The sequence below is a fragment of the Mustela lutreola genome, chromosome 11, assembly GCF_030435805.1.
Source record: "Mustela lutreola isolate mMusLut2 chromosome 11, mMusLut2.pri, whole genome shotgun sequence".
Classification (NCBI taxonomy): Eukaryota; Metazoa; Chordata; class Mammalia; order Carnivora; family Mustelidae; genus Mustela; species Mustela lutreola.
This window is the reverse complement of record NC_081300.1, coordinates 43,380,810-43,396,450: the sequence shown is the minus strand read 5'-3', so window position 1 is coordinate 43,396,450 and position 15,641 is coordinate 43,380,810. Positions and strand designations below refer to the sequence as shown.

At 39.5% G+C, this 15,641-nt stretch overlaps 1 protein-coding gene across 1 annotated transcript in view; it reads right to left on the bottom strand.

Moving 5' to 3' along the window:
- The window catches only part of CDH2 (cadherin 2), a 216,572-nt gene that overhangs the window by 23,562 nt on the left and 177,369 nt on the right, over nt 1-15,641 (bottom strand). The window contains exons 10-14 of the mRNA XM_059139331.1: nt 13,678-13,931; nt 12,570-12,712; nt 9,233-9,466; nt 8,705-8,938; nt 6,589-6,728 (exon numbers count right to left, since the gene is read on the bottom strand). Of these exons, the coding sequence (XP_058995314.1) occupies nt 6,589-6,728; nt 8,705-8,938; nt 9,233-9,466; nt 12,570-12,712; nt 13,678-13,931 (1,005 nt within the window). The remainder of the gene's footprint in view (nt 1-6,588; nt 6,729-8,704; nt 8,939-9,232; nt 9,467-12,569; nt 12,713-13,677; nt 13,932-15,641) is intronic.

Here is a 15,641-nt window from a genome sequence, read left to right as displayed (position 1 = left end):
TACCCTTGCAAAGGGCTGCTTTGCTTTGTTTTCTTTCTAATCAGTTAGCTTCTCAAGAAGGATACTTTCTGTTGGCAGAAGAAACAGGAATGCTGGCCGAGACAGCCTGAGGCTGGGGCTTACAGCCTTCTCAGCTCAACTGTCTTTGCCTGTCACCACAGACACTACCCGGCTTCCCCAATGGCCTAAACTACCCTCTGAGACCTGCACATCTTTTGCTAAAGCTGGTGATTCTTTGGGTCTGTCCAGCTGAGACATCAAGCAGACCACTGCCTGACTATGACAAGCCATGTCTGCCTCGTATGGTACAGTCTCCATCCACAGCTTGAGGTAACACATGTTCCATAAAATACTACCTACGTGTAATAAAAATCAGCTAAAACTTGTCTAAAATGTACACGGCAGCAATCCCATTTCCGAAGGCTACTTGTGTAAAGAGATAATATCTTTCCCCCCAAAACTAATAAAAATGTATGATTCATATTCTACTGCCAAAAAGACTTAATGTACACTACAAAGAAACAAGTCATGGGAATAAGGCACAGTATATGGAATACAGTCAGTGGTATTGTCACAGTGTCCTATGGTGACAGGGGGCAGCTTCGCTTGTGGTGAACATAACTTAACATACAGACTTATTGAATCACTAGGTTGTACACCTGAAACTAATGTAAGATTGTGTGTCAACAGGAAAAAAAAATAAGACTGTATAACAGAGAGTCGTATGTAAATTATGGAAAATAGAAATAGAATGTATTTCACAAAGCTGCACTTCTCAGGAACTGACCATAATTTTAAGATTTAAAGCATTTGCATCTTGTTTAGAAAATGGAATAGTGGGGTGTCTGGGTGGCTCAGTCATGAAATGTGTGCCTTCAGCTCAAGTCATGATCCTGGGGTCCTGGGATGAGCCCTGCCTCCCGCTCCCTGCTCAATGGGGGAGTCTGCTTCTCCCTCTGCCTCTCCTCCTCACTCATGCCCTCTCTCAATTAAATAAATAAAATCTGTTTTGAAAAAGAAAATGGAAAAATCTTTGGGTTAAATTTACTTAGAAAGTAAGAGTATAATATAAATGGTTTAGTTTTTCTTAAGGAAGAAAAAGTAAAGGAGAAATCCCACCAAGCACTTTAATGCAAATCTTGATGAATTCAGTTGGAGAACAGATGCAACTTGATAGGAAGACATTGTAGAGGGATGGCAGTAAAAAAGAACAAACAGTACAACTCAGGGTCAGGAGGCTGGCCTGCAGACGCATGCACATAGGGCTGCCGGGCAGACGCCCACGCTCAGAACCACCTGCTTCGTGGTAAGTGGACCTCTGCAGTGCAGTGGAGAAGGGTTATCTTTTTAGCAGCAGGGCCGGACATCATGGGAGAAAACAAAAAAGAACTCTGATAAATATCTCATAGCAAATGAATAATCCATTAGAGAGATCACAGACTTAATGTGATAGGTAAAAGAATAAAGCTTCAAGAAGACACTATGAAATTTTTTGTTTTTCTTTAATTTTTTTAGGGGGAGAATTCATTACATAGATGTACTAACACAAACGGAATAAAACTGTTATACTGGACTTCATTAAAATTAAAAATTTTTGTTCACCCTAAGACACCATGAAGAGAATAAAAAAGCAAGCTATGGGTTGGGAAAAGATATTGACCATACATTTATCTGACAAAGAAATGATATTCATAATATAGAAGGACTTCATTCAAATCAATAAGATAAAGACAGATAACACTAATATAAAAGTGGGCAAAAAAGCCAAACAGAAACCTTGCAAAGATGTCAAAATGGGGGGCACCTGAGTGGCTCAGTCGTTAAACGTCTGCCTTCAGCTCAGGTCATGATCCCCTGGACAGGGTCCTGGGATTGAGCCCCACATCGGGCTTCCTGCTAGGTGGGAAGTCTGCTTCTCCCTCTCCCACCCCACTCCCCCTGCTTGTGTTCCCGCTCTCTGCGTCTATCAAATAAGTTAAAACAAAAACAAAAAAAAAGATGTCGAAACAGTACATGAGTCAGTAGGAACATACTGAGATACATGCCATCAGAGTAGCTGAACCTGAAAGACTGGAAAAAGCCAAATGCTAGTGAGGATGTAGGGCCACTGGAATTCTCATGCACTATGGTGATGAGGGGAGGGGTCAACTTTGGAAAACTGGCAGGCTTGTGCTAAAGCTGCCCAGACACCTTCTAGGACCTCGAGATTTAATCCCTATGCACATATCAACAGAAATGCACCAAACCCTCCCCGCACACAAGAATGTTCATAGCAGTTTTATTCATAATAATGCAACTGCATGAACTCAGTCCAAGCATAGTAGAATGGATGAAGAAAATGTGGCTAATTCCTACAACAGAACACTTTTCAGCAACTATAAAAATGAACTGCTTCTGTATATAGCATGGATGAAACTTACCGATATAAGTTGAGTAAAGGAAGCCAGACACAAAAAGGACCTACTGTATGACATCCATTTACATAATGAAATCTAAAACCTGGCTATGCTGTTCTATGATGATAGAAATAAAAATACTAGTCACTTTTTGGCAGAGGGCATACTTCCTACTTCCTGGCAGGGGATACAAGGAAGGGTCCCGGGGTGCTGGAAATGTTCTTGCTGATACGTATGGTGGTTATACTCTTAAACCTTACAGGAAAGTAGAAAGTCATGAGGCTATTATTCACATTCTAATGCAAAGAACAAGCCAGATAAGTGACCAAATCACAGATTTTTGAAGCCATAACTGAGAACATAATGAGGCTAACTGAATAAAAATAAAGAAGCTAACAAGCTCTAAGAGAAATAAGACCCATAACTGCTTTTATCTCTGGAGGAGGAGAGAATGGAAGAAGGAAGGAATCTGTCATTAAGGAGGTCCAGGCTTCCAGTCACGGAACGAGTAAGTCACGGGGATAAAAACCACAGCGTAGGGAATATAGTCAATGATACTGCAATAGTGTTGTATGGTGACAGATGGTAACTACACTTCTGATAAGCACAGTGTAACATAAAGACTTGTTGAGTCATTATGTTGTATATTTGTTGAGTCATTAGTTTCATTAAGAAACTAATATAACATTGCATGTCAACTATATTTCAGTAAAAAAGGGAACACTACTGCCAATAAGGAAAATATTTTTAGAAACTATGTCTTGACCCCAGAAAAGTAGAGAGGGGAGCATAAGGACAAATCACTAGACTTGCAAGGAAACTTTAGTGGCCATGTGTGGACAAGCCTGATGGATTTGCATCTTGAGGGAGTGTATACTCACCATCAACTCTTTCCCACAACCCTCTATCTGCTCCCTAAGGGACTGCACCAAAGGGCCAAAGACCTGTCATGCCAAGGAGGAAATCTGGATTTAATAATTTCCAAAGAGCTGCTGGGGTTGTGAAGCCAGAGACAGGATGTTCATTAGGATGCTATTATAGGACAGTGATGATTCTGATCTAAGTTAAGTTGAGGCAGTGGCCTTGGTGATGGAGATAAGCAAAGGGATTTATTTCATGAACCACTTTACGTATAGACAAAACCCTTGTTGGTGTAGCATTCCCACACTGCATTTGTATTCTGCTATTATGAAGTAAGTCATAGAATGAATAAAAAACCCATTACGTAATTTTGTCACAATTTTGTTTTCAATTATTTATTTATTATTTATTCATGTTGATAAAAGACCAGTTTATTTTGCTTCTTAATCCACCTGGCCTTCTCCTTCCCTTAGCCCTGTCACCTCAATCTATCCTTTCCAATTTTTTAAAAGACTTATTTATTTGAGAGTGAGAGCACATGTGGTGGGGGAGGGGCAGAGGGAGAGGAAGGGAGAGAATCTCAAACTCCCAGCTGAGCCCAGAGCTCAAAGTGGGGCTTGATCTCAAGACCCTAAGATTATCAGCTGTACCAAAATGAAGAATCAGATGCCCAAATGACTGAGTCACCTAGGCACCCCAACTTGTTTGTAGTTTTCTATAATGAGAATTACAAAAAGAAATCATGACAGAGAAACCAAGATGGACAGAGGCTTTTGATCTAGTTGAGCATGGCTTCAAAGAACCAAGAGGCTAGCTACCAAAAGGAGCTATAGGAAAACCAGTACTAAATAAAGAAAATTAGACACAGAGGACAATATAGAGAAAGTTCCAGAAAAATCTTTCAACTCTTGGGGAAATGGGTAGAAAACAAAACATTTGTGCCTAACAGCTTATCTGGGGTCAAAGAAAATTTCAAAGGTCAGTAAAAGAAGAGGCTGAACATTTATGAGGATGACTTTAATAAATCTTGCAATAGGTAAGTTTGACTTCTTGGATCTCAAGAGTTAATCTAAGTGGATAAAGTCAATAAAGGCAGTCAGTCTTACCTAAAATAACGACAACAATAAAACCTCATTCAACCCTTTTGCTCAAAGGAATTGGTGGGAAGGAGGGAAAAGGAGAACAAGCTCAGGTAACACTGAGTGCCCTGGCCCAGACTCCCAGACGTTGGGAATGATCTCGGTTCTTGCCTCTGGACCTCTAATTTTAAGAAACACCCAGTTAAGACTGGTAGCCTTCCAGTTATTACTATTTCTACTGAAGCTTCATGGGGTTGGGTTTAGATTTATGCCTAGAAAATTATGCACAATGACATGAAAAATAAAATACCGAAAGTAGAAGATTTATGAGATAATGTGATCAATATACGTTTGCTGATCCTGAACACAGCTCAGGAAAGTGAAAGGATAGATTAATTAAGGATTAAGCCAAACATGAATTTTAATATCCAAAGACATTTATAAGCAAGAAACCCTGGGGCATATTTATAGAGCCACTTTAATTAGTCAGTATTCAAAGCAGCTTTACACATGAGTTAAGTTTTCAACATATTTTAATAGGCATCTCTTCTACATGCAAGAGTTGAGGTGCCATAAACCAAGTACGGAATCTGGAATCAGAAAAGGTGGACCTCAGTTTTGGCTCTGCCAGTTACAAACTCTGAGAGTTCATCATGCAACTGGCTACAAATGGAACATGGAGAACTCTAGTGGGTTGCCATAAAGGCTAAACACAAGAGTGGATGTGAATGTGCTTTGGAAAACAGAAAGTGATATAGGGGCACCTGGGTGGTGCAGTTGGCTGGGTGACCAGCTCCTGGTTTCAACTCAGGTCTGATCTTAGGGTCAGGAGATCGAGCCCCATATCGCATTCAGCTCGGAGTCTGTTTGAGATGCTCTGTCTCTCTCTCTGCCCCTCCTGCAACTTGTATTCATGTTCTCGCTCAAATAAATAAATAAATAAATCTTTGAAAAAGCAAAAGCAAAAAAACAAAAAAAAAACAACAAACAAATAATAATAATAAAAAAACCCCACAACACCCAAAAAGTGATCTATTATTTCCTCAGAGAAAGGAAAGAGAAAATACGTTCATGAAAATTTGCTTTTACTCAGATTAACAGTCTTATCACTAATTGTCTACATATATAATTAAGACAGTACATTTGAATTTACTGATAATAATCCATGACCCAAGAATTCTGAGTTCTTTTTTGACTATCATGTTGAAGTTTGTATTTTTAAGTTGGAAATAACATAATTATCAAAGTATTTAAAATATAGTCACCTGTCATGGTGACTTTTCATAGATTACATTAGTATCTTCCAGCTAATTACGAGAGGTACGGTCTCAGGATGGTTAGTTTAGGCTGTGGCATCAGACAGACTTGGATTCAAACTCTGTGTCCATCACTTCTTACTTCTGTATGAGAATCCAGTCAACTTTAGCTTTGTTTTTTATCACAAAAGGGGAGATACTCACAGTGTAATATCACAGGGTTTCGAAGATTTAAGAGAGACCAGCTTTTATGACACCCAGCAGAATGTGGTACAGGCATTATAGATGTGAGCCATGGCAATACCTACAATTTGCTTTCAAACACACCTTTAGGTGTTCCACATATTGGTCACCCTCATCCTTGAACATGTATGCAGTTCCTTATGTACACAGTGGTATAGAAGCTCACGTGATTTTATAGCCAAATGGGAACTTCCACATGTATGACACAGGCAACATCAAAGACTCTACTGATACAAAGATGAACTAGATATGGTCTCCAACTTCAACTACTTCTCAAGAATTTAAGACTCTTGAGGGCAGATATTTGTTGGCTCTGCCCACTTCTGTATCTTCAGTGATCAAAATGGTATATAGAATATTGAACTTGCTTCGTAAATGTTTGTAGAATGAATTATCTAGTGCTTTTCCCCTTGTAGAAACTAATTTTACTTATACTTTAGATATCCAAAGAAGAAAAACTATAAAAAAATATTTTTATTAGCATTACTATAATTGGAACTGGGTTTAAATCCTAGCTCCTCAATGTTAACGATTTTCTTGCAGAAAAAAATACAACGACATTTGGCATTTTGAAAAACAAAAATCAAGAAATGTGCGGCACATCTAGGGAAGAATTCCCCCCAAATATTTGACAAAGTGACAAACAGGAAACTTGAGACCATTTCCTTACTTCTTGTGTGTATTAACATTTGTCCTATCCCTTGAATTACGTGATCGCAAAATTTCATCTCAGAGGTTTAAAATATAGCTCACCTGGTCTTCTTCTCCTCCACCTTCTTCATCGTATTTTAAGATATTATCTCTGACATCATCTTCTGGATCAATTAAAAGTTGCTTGGCCTGACGTTCTTTATCCCGGCGTTTCATCCATACCACAAACATCAGAACAAGGACTAAGTAGAAAGAGTTAAAAAAAAAAAAAAAGTGTCATAATTTTAAAAACATGACCTTTTTAATCACTGCTTTTCACACTAATAACATATTATCTGGGTCAAGAGCATGTAAGGCCTTTCTCAGTCTGTTCCCTCTCTCTGGCCTGCCGTGAAGAGAGAGAAGGCTGTGCTGGGGCCGGAGCGCAGGACACAGAGCCTGAAACCTTGGGTTCCAGAACCTTGTCCCTCGGAACTCACTAGCGGAATGCCTCGCCTCCATTTTATCATTTACCAACGGGGGACAATAACCATGTCTGTCTCTGACTTTGGCTTGCTGGAGGATAGGACACTCCTAATATAATGGTTTGTGAATTCTAAACCAACAAACAATAATAAGTTAATTGTTCCTTGTTATGCGACTGCTGTATCACTGAGGTGGGTCAGCCATCCTGATCCTGTCCCCCTCAGAGGGAAGAGCACTCCCCAAGGAAGGAAGGTGCCTACTAGGATGACTCGAGGAGTAAATTGGAATTGGGTTGGCAATTGGGTCTTGAGGATTTTTGGCTCCCAAAGGCTGGTGTTTTTCTCCTGTGCTATTCTGCATTCCCTCTCCTACTAAAACGAACGTTTCACTGAGAAGCTGACGGGATTCGTTTTGAGCGCTGAAATAATGTTAGGCTTTCCTATTTTACACGTTTGTGCCAGATCTGGCACCGTGATTTTTCCAGAGGGTTGACGTTAAAATGAGCACCGGTTCATTTTCTTTCAAAATGCTACAGTCACTCCTTCACCACCATCATCCATCATATCAAAGTCTTTCTTGATAAGGTTGGCATATATGCCACATTTTAGTTCAAACTGAAACATATCCCTAAGGGCACATCTAAGGAGGGCGTTCTCTCTCTCAAATCTGAGGATATCAGTTTACATCCTGAAGCAAGAGATTTAATGACTCCTATTTGAGCACATTTTTATTATTGGCCATAAAAGTAAATATCCTCCTTTTAAAGCCAGATACATGATCTCATTTGCCATTGTTCCAGGGCTAAATCTAGCAAGTGGATTATTAGTATAGCATGCAGGTTTCAAATTATAGTCAAAGTAGTCTCCACACAGGAAGTAAAAAATGCCCAGGCTTCTATAGTAATTGCTCGGAATAAAGGGACAGAATTCTAAATTGCCAGAACACTTGTAAATGGAGAAAACATAAAAGAAATGGCCAACATTTTCAAGGAAGTGATTGGTGCATAGCATGGTCGCACAATAAGCTAAGTCCTGCTGCTATTTAACAATAAAACACAGGGCCCCGGCAATTTATCCCTTTAACCTGCACGCTTAGAAGTGGCTCCTAAAGTACTTTCCAGTGGTTAATTTCTTGCATTCCCTTGAACCAAAGATTTCAAAGTGTCTGAAAAAGGAGCAATTCCTTAATCTAGACTTGCTCTAAAGACAGACAATTTATTGAGCTATGCAATCACTTCTATTATCAAATGTGCTGTATGAAGTACAATCGCTCACTATTTTACATACCCTTCAGTAATAAATACCTTGATCCCTGCCTGACCGGAGTCGGCTGCTGACTGTGCTTTATACGAAGGCAAGCCAAGGAAAGCAATATACTTATTTTCCTAAATCATCAACCAAGTGCCATGAATCCATACTCAAATCATAAGCTAAGAGCTCACACTTAGAACCGTCTAACATTTTTCTATGAAGAGAGTTTGCTACAGTCCCCCCAGCCGTCAGCATCGGAAAAAGGCTGCAATGGGTCAGGGGCGAGGAGGTGGGTCGGCTAGATTTGCTCTAAAGCATGTAAGTGCCCCAGGGATTTTCTCACTCTGCGGGGGACCTGACTGTCCCATATACGTTGGCCAGAATGCATTCAGAGGTCGAAGAGAATTGTCAGATGATGTCAAAAGGCAACAGCAAGAAGTGACTTTGCAAAACATCTTAGGGGGTTGAAGAATTAACCTCTAGGAAACAATGTCAGCACTTACTGAGCAGGATAATGATGCAGAGGAGGATGGCAATAATGGCCCCCGTGCCCAGCCCTGCGCCCACGATTCTGTCCACATCGGTGCAGTCCCCGTTGGAGTCGCACTGGCAAACCTTCACGCGAAGGATGGAGATATTCGATTTGGGGGGATTCCCCGAATCTGTGATTATGATCGGAACTTCATAAATCCCAGCTTCAAGAAATTTTATCTTCAAATTAAGCTGAGCGAAATCACCTACATGAGAAAGGAAGAGGTATGGTGGGTAGTTAATACATCATACGGTAAAAAAACACGCAGCATTTTCCAGAGTGCATTTACTACTTAAGAGTACATATCAAGCAATACAACTATGCTACACTGTGAAGACATTTTTTTAGGCTATGAGAGTTTTTAACATCTTACTTAACTTTAAGTAGCTTTTAAAATATATTTAATGAGAATATTATAAAGCACCTAAAATTAACTTCTCATATCAGGCTTCAAAACCTCTCGGCTGCACCTATCGTCAAATAATTAACCTGTTCTTACCATTCAGCCGAGTGATGGTCCAATTTCTCTTAATAGTCGCTGGAGACAAAGGAAGATCAAAAGCAAATGGTCCAGCATTTGGATCGATGTCATAGTCAAGTGCTGTGATGTTAATTGAATTGGGGTCTGGAGTTTCGCAAGTCTCTGCCTCTTGAGGTAGCACTTGAGGGGCATTGTCATTAATATCAAGTAAATAGATCTGCAGTGTTCCTGTTCCGCTCATAGGGGGTATTCCTTCAAAGGAGAAAAATCACAGAACAATGCTGAACAGGTCTTTCCTTTGAGTCTCCATTACCGTGGAATTCTCAAAGCTTCTAGCCCGCTTCCCCTCATCACTGTGTAACCTTGGAAAAATCTAGTCGCCACAGCACCTAGCAGACTGTTTCTCCAACAAGGCCACTTCCTGCTTCCTTTCTAGGATGACCCTGAGCTGCCCCTTTTGGTGTGCCCAACTGAGCACTGGGACAACGCATGTCCCTGCAAAGTGCAATCCTGCACCTGCTTTTCCCTCACTGACCATTACATGGGGCCGTGTGCATACCACGTTCCTCTAGCCACTGTGGGGAATACAAGAGAAGCAGAACATGGGGCTTAAGACCTTGTGTATTTTTTGGATGGAGAACCAGGACATGCATGAAAAAGTGTGAGAATGCTTTTAAGGCTCAAACATAGCTATGAAATATTCAACCAGTCTACAGATGGGTAACACAGACCCATAGACCTCATCTTGGGAAGGAATGCCACGGAGAAGAGAAATAGGATTTATGGTTCAACCAACTACCTGCTTGACCAAGAATTAGGCTGCTCTATATACATTATTTCATTGTAATCCTACAAAGCAGATTTAAACAGATGGAAAACCCATAGCTCTGTGAGCTGCTCATGGTCACACACTCTTGGAAGTGGTGGGGTTACTACTCAAGATGGGTCTGCCTGACCCCAAACCCATTCTCATTCCACGCTAAAAGCTATCTCTACTAGTTTTTGTGATTCTTTAATCTGGTCATTTGGCCTCTGCTATATTATATGTATTTTCAGTATTATATTATTATATATAAATAATGAGGTAATTATTTTATTTCATTTAATTACATAATTTATATTATATGAATAGAATAGAATAGAAATAGAAAAAAATGTTAAAATCCTAAATCTGAGACCCAGAAGCTTCAGTGACCTGCCCAAGAACATGTGATTAGAACTGTGCACACATCCACTGCTGAGACAAGGAGAAATCTCTTTGGACCTGTCTGAAGAACACAGACGGTTCTGGGAGCAGGGAGAATAAAAGTCGCAGGGCCGGGGACGAGGTGGCTGCGTACAATATTCTAATAATGAATATAGCACCAAGAGCTCAGTGATAGTCCACAGTTTGATGAACTTTCACACTCATGATCACACATAATATCATTTGACTCTCATCACAACTTTAGAGAATAGGCAAGCCGCTAAAATAACTTATCAATAATGAAATGAAGGCACAGAGAGTATAAGAGCTTGCCCCATCATTAAGAAGCAGAACCAGGGCTTCACATTCAGCCTCGATTAAAAGTCAAGTGCCTTGTCAAACATCAAGGCTAATACAGACGCAACCACCCACTTCTCTCTCCTATCAAATGCCCTTTCAATTAGAAAAATATCCACCTTGGTGAATGACAAATCTGGTTGTAACGCACAACCAACATCCATACATATAATTTTACAGCTCTTTAAATCTCGACATAATGGTGCAAGATATATTGCTTTAAGTTCCCTCATAGAAGAAAGCCACCACTTACATGCAGTGAGAACATAAAACAGACACTCATGCTGTGCTCTGATGTGCAAAGGCAGAAGCTGTCCCTACTACGTTTCAACTCCAAATATTTGAACAGTAGGTCTAACATTAGAGAGGATAAGAAATATAGCTTTGACCCTCTCACCATGTAGATTTATGATAAATAATCATCTCACTGAATCTTACTATAGAGGATTCAGAAAGGCCCATTGAAACGGTTCTTATCAAAAGTGTCTACAAGCCACGTTTTTCAAACTGCTCATGTTGACCACCAAACTGAAGCCTGCTAGTTTTATTAGATGCTAACGTTGGTAGTCTAGGACTGAACGATTTTCAAATGTGGTTGTGACTCAGGTTTAAAACTATTAACAGAAACATTTATTCCAGTCTTTATGTCAGGCACTGTTTAAAAACTATGTGTACAAAACACCTTAACTATGAGTTAAGCACTGCTGCCATTATCCCCAGTAAAGAGAAAAAGGAAAGGATATATTTAAAATCTCACTGCCAATCCCACAGTTAGGAAGTAGTAGATCTGGAGTCTGGGTCCAGATGGTCAGGCAGACCTTCAGAGGTTGTACTCTTAAACACATGTCATACTGAGGGCTGACAAAGCAAAATAAATCCATCACCAGGTTTACGGAAGTCATTTTTGTCTTATATAACTAAAAGAGAGAGAGAGAGAGAGACAGAAGAAGGAAGGAAGGAGGGAGAAAAGAAAGAAGGAAAGAAAGAAAGAAGTCTATCTATTAATCTCAATCATTTAGAATTTGGCAGAGACCCAGAAAGGGGGATAAAAAAAAGGACTAGATTTTATGTTCTGAAACTAATATACAAAACTTGTGTACTCACTCACTTTACGCATGAAATTATGAGTTTCCTATCCATGGCAGAATAGAGGCAGAGAATTACAAAGAGAAAAAAATGCTAGAGACTGACCAACTGATGTCAGCAAACAGACTGATCATAACAGATATAAAAAGATCACCCAGGGGTGCCTGGGTGGGTCAGTGGGTTAAAGCCTCTGCCTTCCGCTCTGGTCATGATCCCAGAATCCTGGCATCGAGCCCTGCATCAGGCTCTCTGCTCTGCAGAAAGCCTGCTTCCCCCTACCTCCACCCCTGCCTCTCTCTCTGCCTGCCTCTCTGTCTACTTGTGATCTCTCTCTGTCAAATAAATAAATAAGAATCTTAAAAAAAAAAAAAAAATCACCTCAGGAACCAGTGTCTGGGCCACTGAGGCACGAGGCTAGACTCAACTTGCAGGAAGGAGCAGTCAGTGTGCCACAGGGCAGAAGAGCTACAGAGGTTTGTCGTCACGACACGAGGCTACCACCGAGGGCCCGTGGACATGGCGAACATTCATTATAGAAGTTAGGGAACATTGAGAACACCCAACGGAAATGGAAAATAGACACAGGGGCCACAGATTCATAAAGGTCAGTTTTCCAGACAATTGAGCTTGAGAGAAAACCTCATTTCCCGATGATGCATTCATGATGAGGCTCTACTCTCTTTAACGACATATGTGGTAATACAGTGACCATATTTAATTACGTACCATTGTCAGAAGCAAGGAAAGTAGCATTATAGATATTGTTTTTCACGTTTGGTGATTCTCTGTCCAAAACAGCGATTGTTGTTATTTGCCCATTCACAGGATCTATTTTTAGCCAATTGGCAGGATCAGATAATTTTGTGTATCTACAAAATGAAAGCATTAGTAAGTTTATTTTTTTAAATATACTTAAAAAAATAACTACGCAGAACTACACTCTTCAAAGAGAGTGCCACTGTCGGAGATCATATAAAGTAGATGGATATGTATCAGTCGGTTTATCAGCATAAACTCCTTTTTATTCTGCACGGAGAGGAACCTTTCAAGCTCAGATAACCAATATATAGACTGGAAAAAATTTCCTGTGTTTTGAAAGGTGAAAGTTGTAGGAGTTCAATACACCTACTAGTTAGCTATTTATCTATCTTGATATCAATGTATAGAGAAATGAAGAAGACACGCAATTATCTGTTAGCAGCAGTTCTGAAAGAGGTTAAATTATCTATGAGCTAATTTAAAAAATTATCATCACCAGCAATGGAGAGGAGTAATGTGGGGTAGGTAGACTCTGCCAATGATCTACTCCCTCATCAGGAAAGATAAATTAGATTTTGCTGAGGTTGGAAGTCTTACAGATATGTTTTATCAGCCCTATAACTACTGTACAGGTGAGGCAAAAATAATTAGCTCTTATATCTTGTTTTTGGCTTGAGTTTCCTTTTTTCCTGGTGTGTGGAGAAGAGAGAAATGTTACAGCTTCTAAGAGTCCCCCATTTACTTGCAGTGAAAACTTCTGCAACGTTTGGTATAATAGCACTGGCTAAGTTATTATGAAATATGAAGAGATAAAAGGGGGCAGAGAAAAAAGAGGCAAGGAACATCTTTTTTTCTTCAAATAATACATGAGTAGATCCATTCTTCTACTTCCTATCTGATATACACTCACTGATCTACTTCCTGACAGGAAGCTTCATCAAGGAATTAAAAATAATTCTGTAATGAGTCATTTTAGTTCCAGTTCAAATTTCTCATTCAAATGGTAGATTAATTTTGTGCACAATACAGAACATGAAATAAATTTTTAAAAAACACCACGGGTGGCATTTGATACCTAATATTTTGCTGCATATATCGATCTGGGTCCTGAGCGGTGAACGTTGTTAACATGGTACCAGCATGAAGGCCCTCTTCTTGGCGAATGATCTTGGGGTTTGGGGCAAAGTAAGGGTTTTCATTCACATCAATGACTGTGACAGACACTGTTGCAGTTGACTGAGGTGGATGCTGGATACCCTTGGCTAATGGCACTTGATTTTCAGCAGCGACAGTGAGGACAAACATCCTATTTGTTTCAAAGTCAATTGGCTGAGAAAAAGAAAGGAAACCATATTTTTGCAGGAACTAAGAATATTTGCATTCTACAGTTTTCAACTCCATTTCCCAAACATTAATTTTTCATTCACTATACCATAGGTTCCTCTCAAATGTCTGGAATGCATGCATTAGCACTGGCCAATGACTGAGATATTTATCACAATTGAGCCTGTTTGTAGAATAGATTTGTAAATCTCCGATACTTCAATGATTTATGTTCACAAAATAATGCATATTACTATTGCACTGATTGCATTCATTCAGCAACATCTTAAAACTTGGTTATTCTTAAGAACAGCATTATTAACCAAAAATACTAAATAGTCTGAGGTCAAATGAGAACCCAAATGTCTAGATTATACTCTAAAACGTTGGGATCAAGATTAGTCCTCATCCGTCTGTGCTGAAGGCCAAAACAAACAAATAAAATAAAGCCCCAAACTATAAAATCAAATTTTTTCATAAAAGAAAAACTTAATTCTATTTAAAAGTGTCATTCATAAAACTAAAAAAAAATAAAAGTATCATCCATAATTTGAAATACATTTTAAAGTACAGACATGTACATACACTTATGAAAAAATAACAGTATTTGTAGGTGGAAGGGCTTTTTCTTGTTTTTTTCTTATTCCTTTACTTAGCAAACTAAAACTCTGGCTGTCTCCCCCCAAAAATTTAGGTATTCTACCAGTTTGTAAGAATCCCTAATCTAAGAACAACACTTTAGGTAAAGGCAATGCAGAAATAACTCATAGTGTAAATATTAACTTCCAAATTTCCACTGAATCCTACTGTCAACAGAGAAGTTACCAGGGGTCAAGTGATCAGACTGGACTTTGATTTTACCCTTGATTTCCCCTAATCACCTTCTAGTGTGGGTGCAGATTACAAATTATTGTGCCATAAGAATTTGAGGGAAAAAAAAGAACTTAGCGATCTCTCCTGCCCTTAAAGTTGGTCTAGGAAGGATTAGGAGCAAAGCTAATGAAAATGTCCCATTATTAGTTTCCTACCCTAGACCACTCCTTAAAACCTTCAAACACAGAGTTTCTTTTTCTCTCACTCTAAAATCACCAATTCAACTTCCCTTTCTCAACTATTTTAAATAAGACAGTATAGAAGCCAGAAAGTAAAATAGAAAAAAGAAAGAAAGAAAGGAAGAAAATAGAATAGAATTCTTTCAGTGATTTCATTAGCTCTAAGCTATGTATTTATTACACGTGAAGTTAACATCCCCTTACTTCCAGCACTCAGTGTTTGTTTTGTTTTGTTTTTGACAATTAAAGATCAAAAGAACTAATTTTTTAAAGTCTTGAATATAGCATTTAAAAACAGGAGCATAAATTCACAATATTTTCCAAAACGCAGGCACTGTTTGTCCCGACTCATCCCCTTTTACTTTTGTGATGATTTTGGGTTTGTCCTCTGAGTCAATACTCAAAGGGCACCTTGAGAATAATAGGTGTGCAGCATCCTTCCTAAGAGCTATCAATCGGTGATTGATACTTCAGGATGCAAAGACTGCTGGGAAGATGGCAGAGGAGGAGGATCCCGGGCTCAGCTCTTGCAGCGTGGTTGCCTGGAGAGCACCCCCATCAGCATAGATAACCCGGAAAGCAAACAGGTAGGTGGGAGAACTGACTTTCTGAGGCCTGACATAGACAAGAGGCCACAGCGAAGCAGACCCACCTCCTCCGATCG